This window comes from Lepidochelys kempii, chromosome 2 (genome assembly GCF_965140265.1).
Source record: "Lepidochelys kempii isolate rLepKem1 chromosome 2, rLepKem1.hap2, whole genome shotgun sequence".
Taxonomy (NCBI): Eukaryota; Metazoa; Chordata; order Testudines; family Cheloniidae; genus Lepidochelys; species Lepidochelys kempii.
The window spans coordinates 119,526,502-119,544,615 of record NC_133257.1 but is presented as its reverse complement, the minus strand read 5'-3'; the positions used below and the strand labels follow the sequence as shown (position 1 = coordinate 119,544,615).

The window sequence follows — 18,114 nt, the reverse complement described above, 5'->3', positions numbered from 1 at the left end:
TCAGCAAATTTTCGAGCAGAACATATTGTTGTGGAAATGGCACATTTTGCAAATCGACTCAAAAAAAGCCACTGAATGCAACACACCATCCACTGTTTTGCCCTTGATAGCTGGCAGCAATAGCTGTTACTCTAATGATCCTTTGGAACAGTCCGCTTAGTAACTGAACAAAAGCCACCAGAAAAACCTTTCATAGCAAGTGCTATTTGTACAGCAACTGCTGGAAAAGGATTGTGTTAATGGCTCTGAAGATGGTTTCCATGGTAGAAATTCCTTCCAAGTACCAAAGCATCATTTTTTGTCCCAATTTTTCCATGCTGCATCATGGATTATTATTTATTTTCAATAATTCTTTCCAATAGAGGCTAGAATGATTTAGGAGCTCTCCAGCAGAGAAGAGGGCAGTTTCCTTGCCTTGTGCAGCTCACAGTCCAAAGGACAGACAAGTAAATTATTCCTACTCACCCTACCCATCAATCATGTATGTTTTCTGAATAATGTAACTGAAAAGGAAGGCTGAGAGTCAACTCACCCACATGTGGGGCCTGATCCCACAAACACTTAGTTTAACTTTACATATGTGAGTAGTTCCACTGATTTCAAGAAAAGGAGGGGTGACAGTTTCAGATTCACTCTGGCTCCTGCTCACCTTCCACAACATTCCCCTCACATACATTTGGAAGGTGAGAGCCCCAGTGCCAAAGAGATCATTGGGGTGGTGAATAAACAAGATGTTAGTAAAGAGGGAGTTAGAAACAGAAGGGAGGGAGAGAATGAAAGAAGGTACAAAGGAAGAGTATAGTGGCAATTGGGGAGAGAAAAGTTAGGACAGAGGGGAAAGAAACTAAAATTAGTGGTCAGGGTCAAACTGTTTAAAAACAGATACCCATTTTGTGTAGACAGTGCAGGCAATTATGTATGAAAATGGGGTGAGTGCACTAGAAAGTGGCTAGCTGGCTGCTCAGCCAAATCACCGTATTTGGGCATACAATCATGCAACACACTGCAGAGCTGGGCTAGGGGCTGTTGCCACCATTTCACTGAGCAGCTGGTCACCATCCTTCTCCTGGAGCTAAACCACACTGTGCCCAATTCTGCTTACACCAAAGAGGGGTGGAGGCAAGGAGAGCAAGGAGCACTCACCAGCTGGCCTACAGCCCACTGGACACAACAGCCCCTGTTGTCAGAAAGCAGGCAGTGTTTCTCAGCAGCTGCCACAGCAAAATAGGCCTGGGCACTGAAACATGAATAAGCCCTGAAGCAGTTGTAGCCATAATGAGACAGCTGGCATCTATATTTGGCAAGCACAGGAAAATCTTCAGGGCTGAGGTTTTAAAAAACACACACACACATCTACCTCTTCAGAGACACTCACTTCCTCAATACCTGTGTAAGTATCTTGTCCCCGACTGTACAAAGGTGATATTTTCCTCTGTGAGGCTCCAAGCCAATAAGTAATAGCGAGCAGGTGGACTGCTGCATGGAGCCTCCATTTGGACAGTCTGCCTGTGCACTAACAATTGCAGGATTGCGGTCTAACACATCTAACCCTAACTGAACACTTCCTTTTGGAGTAAGATGATTCAAAACAAAATATTTCAAAGACTGGACAGACTACAGCTTCCAACCTGTGCAGCCCGTCAGGGACATAAACTGGAAAAAGAAGAGAGGAGAGGGGAGGGTAAAAGGATTTCCAGTCCTTCAAGATCTTTGTTTTGGTCATTCAGGAGCAAACAGAAAAAAAAGTGTCTCATTCCCTTGTAGCTTGTGTATGATTCCAGCACTGGACATGCTCAAGCCCAAAGGCAAAAGACTTCCAGTTGCCCTATTTGCTCAATCTGATGAGCAACAGCAGGAGATAGAAGACACCAAAAAATAGGAGATAAAAATCAGGGATTACATGCATCTTGAGGTCCTCAAATAAACTTCCCTAATTGCTTTGTCTCAACTCCAGGAGATTAAACAACATATTAAGTTAAAATTCTCTTTTAAATATTTAATGCATTTTACTTTTCTTTTACTGTTTCAATTTCAGTTGTGTGAACTCACACAGGGACTTGTCAGACTTGTGGCGTGCACGCACACACACAGGTGGGATTTTTGCAGCTCTGACTTCCAAACTTTAGGCAGCATGATGGGAAACTTGAAAGCAAAAAAAAAAACAAAAAAAAAAACCAAGCAAACAAAACAGAGAAAAGAAAAGGAGGACTTGTGGCACCTTAGAGACTAACCAATTTATTTGAGCATGAGCTTTCGTGAGCTACAGCTCACTTCATCGGATCCGATGAAGTGAGCTGTAGCTCACGAAAGCTCATGCTCTAATAAATTGATTAGTCTCTAAGGTGCCACAAGTACTCCTTTTCTTTTTGCGAATACAGACTAACACAGCTGTTACTCTAAAACAGAGAAGTTAGCCCTGAAGCCTAATTTCACACCTCTAGTTCACTACAACTGTATCTCCTTGCATTGGCTTAAGTTAGGATAGTAAAAGAATGTTTACAAGTAGCTGCTTTGCCAACATCTTTTCAGAATACAAACAAAATAGGAAATTTTTCCATTTTCTTTCATTTGCTCTATTGTCAAACTGCTGCTCCTCCCTAGGGTTACCCCCTTTTCAAAAGGCAAAAGTGGGACACATGCAGGAACCCCACCCCATCTGTGGCCCCACCCCCTGCTCTTCCTCTTTCCCCAGGAGCCCACCCCCTAGCCAGGCTTGAAGCCAGAGCTGGGCCATGGTAATAGCCACCCTGGAGCCTGGGCTGCTGTGGGCAGCCCAGAACACTTCATCTGCCTTGGGTAGGATTAGGTGCCCAAGAGCAGTCCCTAGCCCGTGTTCCCACCCGGGGGCGTGCTGCCAGGGCAGGTGGAGGGTTTGGGGCTCCCCACAGTGCCCGGGGCTCCCTGGGTGGTTCTTACTACTGTTTGGCTCCAACTTCTGGTCTGGCCGGGAGGTGAGGCCTCATGGCCAAGTGGGGCTAAGGCCCACCTCAGCCCCACCCAGGAAGAGACTGACAGGGAATCTGGGACAAATGCCGTAGTCACTCAGCTGAGAATCAGGACTTGAACTCTGCATTTTGGGACTGTCCCGCCTAATCTGAGATGGGTGGTCACCCTCCCACATCTTCTCCTCTAGTCAGATGGGGAAAAACCAGTTGTTAGCTTTGGCAAAGTTCCCCTTTTTTACCTCACCCTCATCTTTCCCTTTGGAGTACTCTCTGTAAAGAGCTTAAAAAGTTTTCTGCTAAGGGTAATTGATTAGGGTTGATCAGTTTCCCAGTGCCTAAGGCTGAGCTGGCTGCAGTCAGCTGATTGGTAGACTTCCTTTCCTTCTAGAGTAAAGGTAAAACAAGCCCTTTACCCACGGAAAAAACAGAAGAGGGAAAAACTAGAATTACTGTCAGTTTCTGGTTTCAGTGTGTAGAAGTTCTTGCTGCTGTCCATGCAGAGACCGCTGGGAGAGAGGGAAGGAGCACGAGGAGCATTGAAACAACAAAACAAAAATCCTTAACAGCAAGGAAAAATTCAAACCACAGAAAAAGTCTAAAGGAGTTTTTTAAAAAGGGAGAGGGGAAGGGAAAAAACACAGAAAGGAGGACAGGAGAAAGACAGTAAAAAGGAGAGAATGCAGAGAGGAGGAAGGAGATACACAAGTGAAGATGGGGAAAGGGAGAAGATGCCTTTTAGAATTTTTGCCCTGGGTGTCACTGGCACACAAATACTGCTGCAGCCAGTGCCAAAGATTTTAAGGCATGCTTGGGAGTGTGACCCCAGCCTGCAAACAGAGTAAACGGTACCAGTGGACTGCAATCAGGGCTGTCCCAAGCCATTCTGGTGCCCTACGCAGCCCTCCCGTGGGGGGGGGAAGAGAAGGGCTGGACCCAGGCCTCCGCGGGAGGGCAGGAGCAGGCTTGGGGGGTGGGGGGGGAACTACCCCACAGCACAAGCCAGCAGAGTGGAGTGGGTTGGGGCCGGGTCGCTCAACTTCCTATCTCCCGGTGAGTGCAGGATCTGGCCCCACCCAGCACTCATGGGGCAGCGGGAAGTGGAGTGACCCGGCCCAGCCTGCTCTGCTCTTCTCCCCTGGCTCCAAGCCTTGGGAATTGGGGGGCAGGGTGAGAACCGCCCCCCAGCACTCATCAGTGGCACGGCTGGGGTCAAGTTGCTGCACTTCCCGCCGCTGGTGAGTGAAGGCCCAATCCTTGCTGCAGTCCTCAGGGGAGTGGGGGCAGAGCAGGGGCAGGAATAGGCAGGGCAGGGGCGGAGGCTTTGGGGAAGGGGTGGAGTGAAGGTGGGGCTGGGGCGGAACAGGAGCTGGAGCAGCACGCAGCTGCAATTTCCTGGTGCCCTATGCAGCTGTGTACTTTGTGTATGGGTAGGGACGGCCCTGACTGCACTAGAGTAAACTGTGTTTGCACTAGGGGGTTGCATCAGGGCAACCAGTTAAAATTCAAGCTGCTGCATTTGAGGAGAATGGGGAAAGGATAAATCTCCGCTTATGGCACTTGTGCACCTACACCCACCGCAGCTAGTCCTTTTCACAACCTTAACATTTAGTTAGTATGTCGGGTTTCTTTGTTTTAATTATTAATACACTTGCTGACCTTCAGGACAGCCAGTTCTAGGAAGCATCTAATACCAAAAAGAGGAAACAGAAAGCCTTCTGTATCCTGGTGATCTGAAATCTGTGCCTAAGTGCATAGTTAGGACCCTGACTTCTTTCATGTACATGCCTTTAAGCGCATTTCTCAGAGCTGGCTTACGCACAAACTTCTATGGTCTTCCAGATGTCTAGGACTATCCAGATTCCACAGCTCTGTCATTGACTATTAAAGGCCTAGCACCCCTGCACTTTTGTATAGAGCTGCTCCCCTCCCTCTCAATAAGTATTTTGCTCCAAGCTCTATCTGTTTAGGTATTACACAGCCCATGACAGCATGGTATCTATAATACAGAGTGAGGGGGAGCGAAGCAAGCACAGAGATGGAAGAAGATCAGACCCAGAGATGTACGAGGAAAGTGAACAGCACTCTCAGAGTAGGAGAGGGATCAGGGATTACAAATCAGGGGGGAAGATGAGGGAGGAGACAATATGGTAGGTCACAAGACCTTTCTATTGTTTAGCTGATTACTTTGTGTGGGTAATTAACAAGCGACAAGGAAGGGCAGTTTTCAATTTTTCTTTTGTTACAATTAAATGCAAGTTCACTGCCCCCCACCCCCTCAACTATGCACACAGTACGGTGCCCAATTAACTACTCTCCTATACCCTAGTTGAGAGGGAAGGAACTATAAAAATGACACCACCTTATCTGCTTCATAAAAGGAGCATCCCACTTAAAAAGATGGGACAGGTGAGAGGTATGCATGCAGCATACGTGTACTGTACACCCAGCATAACTAAACAAATGTTTTCAGTCCCTTTCTGCTCGTTCAAGAAAAATCAGACTCCACAAGTTTTGATACTTTGGTTATTGCTACCATTATCATACCGTATAAGCAGGTCCTAACCCTACCTTCCTTCCATCCTTCCCCTCCTGTTTTCAATGGGATTTACAGGTGCATATCCAAGGGCAGAATCTGGCCAGTAGCAAAACCATAGGAACATAAGAACGGCCATACTGGGTCAGATCAAAGGTCCATCCAGCCCTGTATCCTGTCTACTGACAGTGGCCAATTCCAGGTGTCCCAGAGGGAGTGAACCTAACAGGTAACGATCAAGTGATCTCTCTCCTGCCATCCAGCTCCACCCTCTGACAAACAGAGGCTAGGGACATCATTCCTTACCCATCCTGGGTAATAGCCATTAATAGACTTAAATTCATGGAGGTTATCTAGTTCTCTTCTAAACCCTGTTATAGTCCTAGCCTTCACAACCTCCTCAGGCAAGGAGTTCCACAGGTTGACTGTGCGCGGTGTGAAGGAGAATGCACCTTGCGCGGGGACACCTGGGGGTGGCTGTTGATTCAAGGAGGTCGGGGCCAGCAAGTGGCGCGTGACAGGACTTGTTGAGGAGCTCCTGTCCTCATGCCTTGCGAGAGGCTGCTTCCCACCCCAGCCATTGGCATCTGCTTTTCAGGACACAGCCACTCCCAAAGGGATGAAGAAAGGCAGATGAGACACGCCCGAGGCTCCTGCAAACGGCCTCTGACTCTGGCCTCATCTTCCCTAGTTTGGCTTGGTGGGGGTGTGCATTTCTTCCCAGCCTGCTCTGGATCCTTTTTAGCAGCGCTATGGACCAAAGGAGATGGAAGAAAAGGAGCGATGTGATAAATTCCAGCTGGTATTCTGATGCAAAGTGGATTTAAATCTTATTTTGATATTTTTGGGGAGGAGACAGAGGGAAGGAAATACCCCAACAGCAACTTTTTATGGGGTGGGGGAGGAAGGGGAAAAATGTTACAGATCCCTATGTGATTTTTGCAAGCAATCAATTGCTAAACAAACTGAAGCACCAGAGGAGGATTTTCCAGCTGGGAGCAGGATTTGCCTATAAAAGAAGAGATCAGTGGGCTCTTGTTTTGATTGTGGAGTCGGGGGAGAAACTTCAGACTCCTCTGTTTCTCACCATCTTCCCCACAATTACCCTAACAAAAATTAGTTGCGTGCCATGAAGGCCTTTGTTTAATTTGGGATAAAAGGTTAAGATTTCCAACTCCCATTAATGTCAGCGGGGCCTTTGCATTGAGTTTACTGGTAGTGAATCAAATCCTGACATGGCAGTGTTTATAATATGAAAAAAAGTCTCTTTACACAGAAGTTTGTTTTGTTGGTTTGTTTGGTGCGTTATTATGCTAGTTAATCATCTCTCTTCCTAAAAAGAAAAGGAATACTAGTGTCACCTTAGAGACTAACCAATTTATTTGAGCATAAGCTTTTGTGAGCTACAGCTCACTTCATCGGATGCAAATACAGACTAACACAGCTGCTACTCTGAAACCTCTCTTCCTAAAGGACAGTTAAACACTATCAAATAAAATACTTGTAAAGGATGGTATTGGTATTGTACACTAGCAATATGTACGGTTTAAAACAGGAATTGTTATGCTAAAATGTATTCCAGCGTAGAATGACTGAACAGCAGTGAACATTCACCCAATACAACTGATGAAGGGTAGGAAGTAAAATAAAACAACAGATTAGGTAAAACTAACATGTGATAAGGTACACATGCTAAAACACACAGACCAGGAGACACCAACTCAAAGCAGCACCAGATCCTCCCAAAACAGATGCAAAACCTGCAGACATATCTTCACTGCTACAGTGATCAACACTCCCCACAACACAACTTTCAAGATCCATGGATTCTACACACGCCCTTCACAACGTATACCTCATCCAGTGCACTAAATTCCCCAACAACAACTATGTGAAACCAGACCATAACTACGCTCTTGAATGAACTCACACAGGAAAATGATAAAAGACAAAAACACCTTATCACCTGTGGGTGAGCAGTCTTCACAAAACCATCACTCCATAGCTGACCTATTGGTCCTCATCCTCAAAGGAAACCTGCACGATACTTTCAAAAGACAAGCCTGGCGTTTAAATTCATAACTTTGCTAGACACCAAAATACATGGACAAAACCGAGACACCAGATTTATGGTTTACTTCAACAATCTGTAATCCATTAACTCCCTCTTTTTGTCCTATGACTGCAGAGGGGTTAACGGGCCACTTTACCTTACAACATTTGCTAACTACCTATGCTAAACAATCTGCTCCACTTTGTATTTCGCTGCCACACGCTGAGTACTTTTCCCAGACCTGAAGAAGAGCTCTATGTCAGCTCAAAAGCTTGTCTCTCTCACCAACAGAAGTTGGTCCACCCACATTGTCTCTCTAACATCCTGGGACTAACACAACTACAACTACATTGCACAGCACAGATAAGGGCATGGCTACACTTGCAGAAGTAGAGCACTTTGAGTTAAACCAGCCTTCGAAGAGCGCAGTAGGGAAAGCGCTGCAGTCTGTCCACACTGACAGCTTCAAGTGCACTGGCGTGACCACTTTTGCAGCGGCATTGGGAGTGGTGCATTATGGGCAGCTATCCCAGCACGCAAGTGACTGCAACATGCTTTTCAAATGGGGGGGAGGGGGTGGAGTGTGACAGGGAGTGTGTTGTGTGTATGTGGGGTTTTTTGTGGGCTGGGGCCTGAGAGCATGTCAGCATGCTGTCTTCCAAGTTCAGACAGCAGCAGACCCCGCCCCCTGCCTCTCTCTCACACACACAGCATTCCACACTAATGGTTGCTTTGTCTCGGAGCAGATAAGCATGCCGGGAGTCAGAAACGGAGCTTTCAAAGGTCATATCCGCATTCCTGCAACAACTCCAAAACAATGACAAGAGTGGCCACTTGACTTAAGGGGATTATGGGACATTTCCGGAGGCTGTTCAGAGCGTAGTAATGCAACATCTTGTTCACACTGATGCCCTAAGTTTCAGCCAAGGCGCACCAAGCGTTAATCTTCTCACTGAGGTGGAGAACCAGAAGCGCTGTAGCAGTGGAGTCCGGGCGCTCTACGTGCCTTGCCAGTGTGGATGGGTAGTGAGCTAGGGCACCCGGGGCTCCTTTATTGCGCTGTAATTCGCAAGTGTAGCCAAGCCCTAAGGCAGTGTAGATTTTAACACTAAGCGGATTGAGTGAGAAGCCTCGTGGGAGCCTTAGGATACTTCCCAGCATGGGCAGATGGACACACACTGGCTTTGCTTGAGCAAGCATGCTAAAAATAACAGCATGGCTGTTATGACATGGGCAGTGGCTCAGGCTAGCCACCGGAGTATAATCCTGCCTGACCCCCTGGGTCTGGACTCAGGTGGCTTCCCTGAGCCACTGCCTATGCCATCACGGCCACACCGTTAACTTTAGTGTGCTACACATCTGTCTCCCCAAGATGAGAAATACCCTCCCAGCTGCTGTGCAGAGACCCTCTCAGGGAGCATGAGCTCAGCACATGTTAAGGGCAATGTACCTTGTCTACACTAGATTTAAAATGGGCTAGTTTGCACATGTTGGCCAATACATGCTAACATCATTGCTTTAAATCCTAACCTAGCCCAGGCCAAAGAGACTGAAGGGGCAGGCAAGAACCAAGCTCTGGGTTTGAAGGGAAAACTTGACTTTAGAAACACGGATCTCCAAGGGCTAAGGCTGCGGCACAATTGTCAACACCCTGCTGGTGAGAACCTATTTTTCTCATAATTTTTTATCCTTGGTGACTGCAACATGTCCCCTCCCCAAAGTAGTATGAAGCACATATGGCAGCTCACCAAAGCAGAACTCTCCTCTCCCTCCCACCCACTACTGGGAAAGTAAGCAGAGGAAGCTACCTTAGAGGGTAAGAGTTTTTTTCTTCTGAAGCTTGGTTTCAGATTTACCTATTTGCTGAAGGAGACATTTTATAACTGTGAAAAAGAAAAGCTCGATACAGACTATAATAATCCCAGATATCAAAACCACCCCATAACCCAGCCTTAGTAGCGAGCATCTTTACAAACAAGAAACAAGGCAGAAATACTTACACCCAGTAAAGCAACATCAGCAGGAAGGGGCAGATGATGACGGCCTGGAGAACCTGCCAGTCCCTGCAGAGGGCAGCCAGCCCTGGCATGAGGAACTGTCCTGCCATTGCAATGAAGCTTGCAACCATGGTGACCATGAACCGGTGCCCAGGAGGACAGAGTTCTATTCCTGAAACAAAAAGGCACATGCAAAATTTGAAGGTCAATGCAAGGACATTTTTTTTGCTATCCCTAATGACAGAGGAGCTCATTAATAATTTATTATCGCACTGGAACCAATGTACTACCATCAATCACATTTTTTTTAATTTGATCTACCAAGTGGATACAATAGTCTGTTTAGAAAGTATTTCACTCAGTCCTGGGCTCAAGAAAATATTTTACTGAAGACTTATGGCAAGTAAAAGCTCACGTGTCCCAAAGATTTAGGGCCCAATCCTGCAAGATGCTGAAAAACCGCCAGAGGTGCCAAGTGCCTTCAATTCCCATTGATTTTCATGGGAGTTGCGAGTGCTTGGCACTTCGCAGGATCTAGCCCTCCAGCCACTATGGAAAGCCACCTTCCTCCAAATTTATCATGCTAGTACTCAATCCCATTTCAAATTGGACTTTTCAGTGCTGTTTCCCCCTCACCCCCGGGGATCTCACTCAACTTTCAGCAAGACTGCTTCCCATCTGTCCCTTTCTTCCCTCTTCAGTGAAATCCATCACCACTGACATCATCAGTAATCTCAGCAGCCCTTATGACACAGGGTTGCTTGATAAAACTCCTTAAAATCCCTGGATTCTGGATAGTCAAAATGAAGCTGGATCTAGCAGAATCACATTTTCAAAATCAACAGAAACGTAACAATAAAACTGGTTCAGATCATACAACTACATCCTAATGTTGATTAATTTTTTTTTCCAGCTAGAACTAAAGTGGCACCCTGCAATCTACACTTTCTGCATGTCTACATCCGCTTCCATGGGTTAATCTTGAGGCATAATAAGCTTGCAAATAAGGGCTGCACAATAAGTATTTGTGGCAAGTGGAAATAGATACATAAGCTAGAAAAATGTCTGTCACCATGATAGCATTGACAAAGGCAATGTGCTTTTCCCTGGAACTCTGCCAGTTATTTTGTTGTTAAAATTATTATTAAATGGTTAAGATGATGGATAATGGAAAACCGGGGGAAAGGGAGAAGAGGGAGATAAAATGTCTTCATCAGAGGCCAAGTTGTATGTGCGATGGGGATTTGAGCAGAACGTTTATCACATTGTTCCAAGGCTAGCAGGTTATTGCTGGAACAGGAACGTTGCCAACCAATACCAAGGAAAATGTATCTGTAGTGAAGCAGTCAGAATTTTCATTATCCCAGCCACAAACAAACCACAACCCAGTTCTGGCGGTGGGGAGCGGAGGAGGAAAAATAAACCCCAAACACACTTACTGTTGCATATAAAAAAGCTTTTACAGTTTAATTAGTAAAACAAGATTAAACACAGAGCTCCCATCCCATTAATATGGCATCATTCCCAGTAATGAAGTACACTGGGCTTAACCAATTTCATTTTTTCCTTGGTGGGCAGGTGTCCTCTAAGTTATGTTTTTATAGCCTTCAAGCATAAAGCTATTTTGTTTTTTAAATTAAACATCATAGTCACTCACACTCCAGTATTCTTTCAGTAAGTACAAGTAGATTTGTTGCTATAGAAACAAAAAAATCTGCATTAGACAGGTGCAAGTTCAACTTTCCAATGGCTGAGCTTTGGTGAGTGTCAGTTATGAAAAGTTGCAGAAACAAGATCAAGTTCTTTATGAAGTCAGAAAGATGTGTCAATATTGTATAATTGCATTTCTGACTCAATGGTGCATAATTGATATAACTGTCCATTTGCACTAATTATTGATTGTATAAAAAAAGCAAAGAACTTCAGAGAAGAAAACAAGCAAAATAATCTCCGGGCTATCATATATGTATGATCAAGTTGTTCCCACTTCTCTGGAGAAGATGAAAAATTGCCATAGTTACTGGATTAGCATGACTTTCAAGTAACATTAGCACAAACTCGATGTGTCTATTAAATATAGCATCACTAATGCAAATAAAAAAAAAAGGCGGACTTGTGACACCTTAGAGACTAACACATTTATCTGAGCATGAGATTTCATGAGCTACAGCTCACTTCATCGGATGCATGAAGTGAGCTGTAGCTCACGAAAGCTCATGCTCAAATAAATGTGTTAGTCTCTCAGGTGCCACAAGTACTCCTTTTCTTTTTGCGAATACAGGCTAACGCGGCTGCTCCTCTGAAACCTGCAAATATAATATACATTAGATCAGTCTCTTGACTTCCCAAAGATCTGTGGCATCAGTCTTAAAAGATACAAGAAGCTACAATAGTAGTTCTCAGCAGACACCTTGTCAACAAGGCAATCTAAACATCACTGTGTCAAGGAGAAGGGTTCTCACAATACCGCACTGATATCTGACACTGTGATGAATAAAAGAGCCTTCAGCCCACACAGGACACCACTGACTTCATGCGACTCCATGCAGACTCAGAGGTATGCCCACACATATCCATTGCAGTATGGAGGTCTAACTTACCCCATCCATAGTATGAACGTATAACAGAACCTATGTTTCTCCCATTTAGCTAAGAGTTTCCTAATCTATTCCTTTGGGGAAGGAGTGCTATGTAGCCTGTTCCCATTAATTCAAACTAAAGAGAGTCACTGTAATCACACCCCCCCACCCCCACCCCCCTTTTGTTTTTGCCACATACACTACATGGTACTGTCATAAGGGGTCTTTCACCTCAAGAGTGCCTCCTAGTGTCCAGGTGTGGCGCTACAGGGATTTTTCTTAACCTGGAGTCCATTCAATTATCCCTGTGCCACAACAGTCTGAGATATGTGGCCAGGTCACTGCTCAGTCCGTTCCCCTTCTGGGGTTAACAGAAAAGTCCAGAAAATAGGAAATTCAAAATCAGAATGTCCTTCAAGCCTGTCTTCTGGCCTCAATCTGGCATTTGCTATTCCTGGCTTCTTTTATTCCTGATACCCGTGTTTTTCCTCTTGGCCTGGGGGAGAGGTAAGGGAACCCAGGCCCACCTTCTCCTCTGGATTCCTGCCCAGGGACTGTGTTTAGACGACTACCAACCATTCCTTCAGTCCCTTCACCATTTTCCCTTGGCTGTTCTCATCTTTACCTCTCTCACCAGTATTTTTACAAGATATGCAGATTCTGCTGCCCCTGCCCTGAGCGTGGGGCTCCTCACAGCTTCTCCTGGGACCAGCTACAGAAGAATTTCCTAAAAGCCAGTCTCAGCTCTTCCCTACGGCAGCTAGATTGTACTGCTAGCAGTTCTCTGCCCCGGCCTTAAACCAGTGGTTCCTAAACTTTTTATGCCATGCCCCCTTTTACCCGTAATGTGATCTGCCCACCCCCTACCCGCCCCGGGAGCCGTGATAGGGAGCCGGGACCGGGTGAGGGGCCACGTCTGGAACTGGAGCCAGGGACTGGGGCTGGTCTAGGGCCAGAGCTGGAGTTGGGGGCCGAGGCTGGCAGCGGGAGCGGAGCTGCAGCCAGGCCAGGAGTCAGGGACCAAGGTTGCGGCTGGAGGCGGGGCTGGGGCCAGAAGCGGGACCGCGAGCAGAGTGGACTGGGTGGCGCTCCCTCCCTATCCCCTGTGGACGCTAGCCCAAGCCTTGCCGTGCGCCCCCCTGAACATTCCTCCGCGCTCCCTAAGCGGACACTCTCCCCCAGTTTGGGGACACCACCTTAAACAGTCAGTATCAGTCTCCTCTAAACAGGGGTTCCCTTGCACTGGGACTGGGTTTGTATTCCAAGAGTCTCTTTGCCTTAGAGTATATTGTCTTTCCCTCCTTCAAGCAAGTGTTCCCTTCAGCCCTTTTTCTGGATCTGGGGTTTGTACGTGTCAGGCCTCTTGCCTTACACCTTAGTTAGTTGCAAGGCTTTTGCCAGCTTCCTTCAGCCCCACACGCTTCCCAACTAGCCTTCCAAAATGGAGGGTTCAGCAGGCCAGCCTTCTCCTATCAGTATCGGTCGGCTGCATTGGAGGAGGCAGTCTCTATGCTTCTCCCAATCCTTCCCAGTTGATGAGGTGAGAGGGGACCCTTGCCCTGCCTTTTGTTTCAGGTCCTTAAAAGGTAAATCCTCCAGATTCCTTCCCTAATCACCATTCCCAATCCCAGGACCCTTAGGCCTCTACATATATCCACTGGACCTTTCCAAACCCTTAAAGGGCCAAGCAAGGTGGTAGGGTGGCCTGACCACTAGAGCTACAACCCTCTCTGGCAGCCTACCCCATCACAGATACCAATAATAATACCACCTAGCGTTTATGTTGAGCTTTTCATCTATTAGATCTCAAAGCACTTTACAAAAGGATGTAAGCATCATTATCCCCATTTTACAGATGGGGAAACAGAGATATGAAGGATTAGATTTGATCAATGCACAGAGTGGTGGCCCATAAAAGCCTGCCAATTATCTTAGAAAATAAGTATTTTTGTTTAGATAACCTCATTATGGCCTCCATTCAATATATGCACTGTAGCAAGTACAGGGTACATACAGGAATGCTGCAGCTATTAACTTAACCTATCCTGGCATGAATTTAAGGACCATTAGTCCCTGTGTGGAAAAAGCTATATATACACATAGTTGTGTGGAAATGTGTGATTTGCAGAAATGTGCGTATGTGTACAACAGATATTTTTGAACTGCACATTCCTGCACACTCTTTGAGGGGTATTTTTGATCTATAACTAGAGCCCTGCAAATCTGTGGATACCCGTTTATATCCTCGAATATCTGCATCCGTGGATATGGATGTATTGTTTACTATCTTTGCGGCTCATGGATTGGATGCAGATCCAATTTTTACATCCTTGCAGGGCTGTAACAGTGAGATAGAGTGCTGGTGAGGATACATATAAAAGTGGACTGCAGATCGCGAGTCGGATACAAGTTAAATATCGCAGAGGTGGATCCATTTTTTTGTATCCATGCAGGGCTCTATCTATAACTACCACGTATGACAATTAAAACAATTAATGTATTATACATTGTTTAGAAAGCCTGTTGGTAATCCCTTTCAAATAATAAGGCAGTGTGGTCTGGAGGTGTAAGCAGCAGGATGGAAACCAGGAGGTCCTGAGTTCTAATCACAGGGGCTAGTTTCTGGAGTACAGTGAGGATCACATTTGCCCATCATTCAACAGGTTCCTGATTCAAAAGTAGGCATGAACAGGGCTTTCAAACTAGATGATCACAGTGATACCTTATGGCCTTTAAATGCCAGTATAACTGAGACAAAAAAGGATTGTAGCTGCATTAATAGCAGTTCCAAATAATGCAATCTAAACTCCAAACAAACAAAAATGTGTCAATTGATAATCTCCACTGTACCAATGTACAGACTGCATGCATCATATTATAATATTCTTTTTAAAAACAAAAACTCTCAAACTAGTCCCAACCTCCCATCCCTCACCCACCCCAAGCACATTCCAACACAGTAGTAGAATTTCTATAATCCAGGCTCTCCATTTACATTCTAACGGAGCAGTTGAGATTAGCTGGGACACTTGAATTGCCCCTTTCTACATTTGTTTTTAAACACAGAACCTTCTCAGTGAAGGGCCCTCAATTTTGGCATTCTCTCCAGCTTGCTCAGACAGAGCCAGAGATTTATAGACTTTTGGGGCTGGATTTCTATCCAGTACACAAGTTTCGTATCAGTGTAAATGCATCTGTTTCAGAAAGTTTCAGCATAAAGCTGGTGTAAGGAGGGGAGAATCAGGCCCTTACGGAACCTATGGGTTATATTTTTTCTCAGTCTCTTCTTTGAGATGTTGCTTTAAGGAGGGGGCTGGTGAGTATTTTTTCCCTCAGATGGATACGGAGTTCTTTACTATCATTGATAGATGTTTAGTGGTATATGCATTTTTCACACACATGCCTAGAAACCACGAAAGATGCATTTTTATGAATGAATATACATACATGAGGGCCACATGTTAAAGATGGCTCTATCATACTGTTTGTCCTTCTTGATTTTCTAAAGCTATACCAGTAATTAGATCCTCATTGTATATTCTGACACTCCCTTGACTAGGTCTGTGATAAGACTAAATATTTTGTTAACAAAATTACATGAAAGCTAACTACAAATCTGAGTTCCAAGCAACTGCGTCATCCCTTCTTATGAATCAGACAGTAGAACCCATGTTATTCCTTGGGACTCTTGATTCTGACTGTGAATTCGTAAACTGGATTTTGCAATACCTAAATTACTTTTTTTCAGTACACTGAACCCCACAATCCTTGTTATTACTTCTGCATTTTACTTAACACAGTTTCTAGAGTCACAGCACCCTACACACTAAGCAAACTATCTTTAGGAAACTGGAAGAGGTCAGCAATAAATGAGCTGTAGTTTCAAAGACTGATGTCCCCACAAAGAAAAGCAAGTTCATTGCCACACCACAATCTAAAGTGGAAGAATTCTGAGCTACTTTAGGAAATGTTACAAATGCATCCAGTGTGTTCTCAGTAAGCACAAAAAATACTGCTTAACAACATGTATAATGATTATACAGCGTTTGAGGTGCATATCATTTAAATTGTTTAATGTGGATATAGATGTCTCGTGAATAATTCAGAAAGTAGTGTAGAAAGCAAGTAACTCTTTTGGCCTATGTGAGTAGACAAATAGGGCACTGTGCATTTTAAACCTGTACACAATCCTTAAAGGATCTTCAGAGAGCCATTAGCCTTGAAAGGTTTGATTTTATAGCTTTCTGAAGCTTAGAAATAGCTTGAAAAAGACAATGGGCTCTGCATTGCCCAGTAAAGATCAATCATTCTTCGCCAGCCTGCTAGCAAGGGGTTAAGATTTACGAAAGCAGAAGCCTCTGATATATTGCCACTTGATTGACAAAATGTACGTGATCACAACACTGTACACAATCTAAATGGGAGGAAGATTTGGGAACAATGTACAGTATTCAGAACAGGATTGGACAAGTCTCTAGACTAGAGCTTCAAAAGCTGTGCAGGACGCCAAGCTAAAACTGATGCAGTTCAAGCTGATGCATCATTTTTGCTGAAGGTGGTACAAAATGAGTGATTACGGCTTCAGACTGTTGCATGCTGGCAGTATTTCCACCAGTCATATCACTGAAAGCTCATGAGCTCAAGACTGGAGGCAGAGGAACTTAACAGAGGTAACATTCACTGGAGTTCAGCTCCACTCCAGACCAGAACAATTCTCTCCTACAAGACTCTGGAGGTGGTCAAAAGAAAATGTCTATGAAAAGAAAACCAATAACGACAGGCTACATGCAGCAATGGAAATAGTACACACGTTACAAGGGGCTGATTGATTTTAAATGATCAGGCACAGCAATTAGTACCCTCGTTCTCAGCTCTCCCTCCCAATATTATAACACAAGAGCCTTTTTATTTCCCCCTAGCAGTGACTTCTCAAGCAAGACCTTGTTAAAAATGTCCTAAATGCTGACCTAGCTCCTTCAAACCCACACAAAGTTCCCTTCTCTACCTGCGCAAATCAAAGGCCTGGTGACTTGATCATGTCTTTCCCCTTTTTGTAACTTAGAGAAGTAACAACAAGTAAATAGCAAACTGTTTGCTTTGGGCATTTGCCAACAACTCTGAAGCAGATACATTTGTTCTCATTAGAGATCTATGGATGAAAAACACTATAAAAGAGCTAGGGATTATTATTAGGTATTCGCACATGCATGAATTGTGAACACATTTATTTTAAAATCCACAACTTGTTTGCAAACAACACACGAAAAGGGAAAAGGTTAAACACTTTGAAAGAGTCCTATGATTAGCTCATCCAGCTCTAATCTCAAACCATGAAGCAATTAATGGACCAAGCACCAGCTACTTGTTAGAGAGATTTCCAGGTGCTAACTGCCATTTGTACCTTGGAACATCCCACCTGATTTCAACCTATGAGCCACCAAAATAGTTGGGCTCCACTAGGACAAACAGAGCCCAGGAAAAAAGCATTGCCAGCTGACAGAATCTAGCTATGGAACAAATTTCAGAGTAGAGATGACATGAATCTCTAGAGTACAACCATCTTGAGGAAATGTTGCAAAAACTTACCTTTTTGACAAAGCGTTTCCATCATAACAAGAGTGACACAACAGACACCCCCTTCTACTACTCTTCTACTCTACTACTCTTCCCCTTCTACTACTCTTCCCCTGCAAAAAACAAAACAAAAAACCACCACAGCATGCCCCTCTCACCCCCAAACAAACAAACAAAAAAGTGAGAAAGGGTCAGAGACTCTGAAGTCCACTAGAGACACTGCTATCAATTTTACTAGGGAGGGATTCAGATATTAAGACTGAAGGGTGACAGTATAAAAGCCTAAGAACAAAAATGAAATCATCCATTAAAAAAAAATACACTTTTCATTTTTAATTTCTTCATTCTCCCCTCCTCCCAAGGTTCCTGAGCATAGCTAAGGCTGAAGTCGAGCGGCCAAAAGACCTAATGAGTGTCTCTCTGTGGTTCTGGT

The 18,114-nt window shown here is 44.8% G+C and overlaps 2 protein-coding genes across 3 annotated transcripts in view; both read right to left on the bottom strand.

Moving 5' to 3' along the window:
* Positions 1-18,114, bottom strand: part of LOC140907042 (tubulin beta-2 chain) — a 455,512-nt gene that overhangs the window by 76,953 nt on the left and 360,445 nt on the right. The gene's annotated exons all lie outside the window — the stretch shown is intronic.
* The window catches only part of SLC22A23 (solute carrier family 22 member 23), a 165,353-nt gene that overhangs the window by 39,829 nt on the left and 107,410 nt on the right, over positions 1-18,114 (bottom strand). For both annotated transcript variants that reach the window (XM_073332151.1, XM_073332152.1), the window contains exon 4: positions 9,532-9,700. In XM_073332151.1, the coding sequence (XP_073188252.1) occupies positions 9,532-9,700 (169 nt within the window). The remainder of the gene's footprint in view (positions 1-9,531; positions 9,701-18,114) is intronic.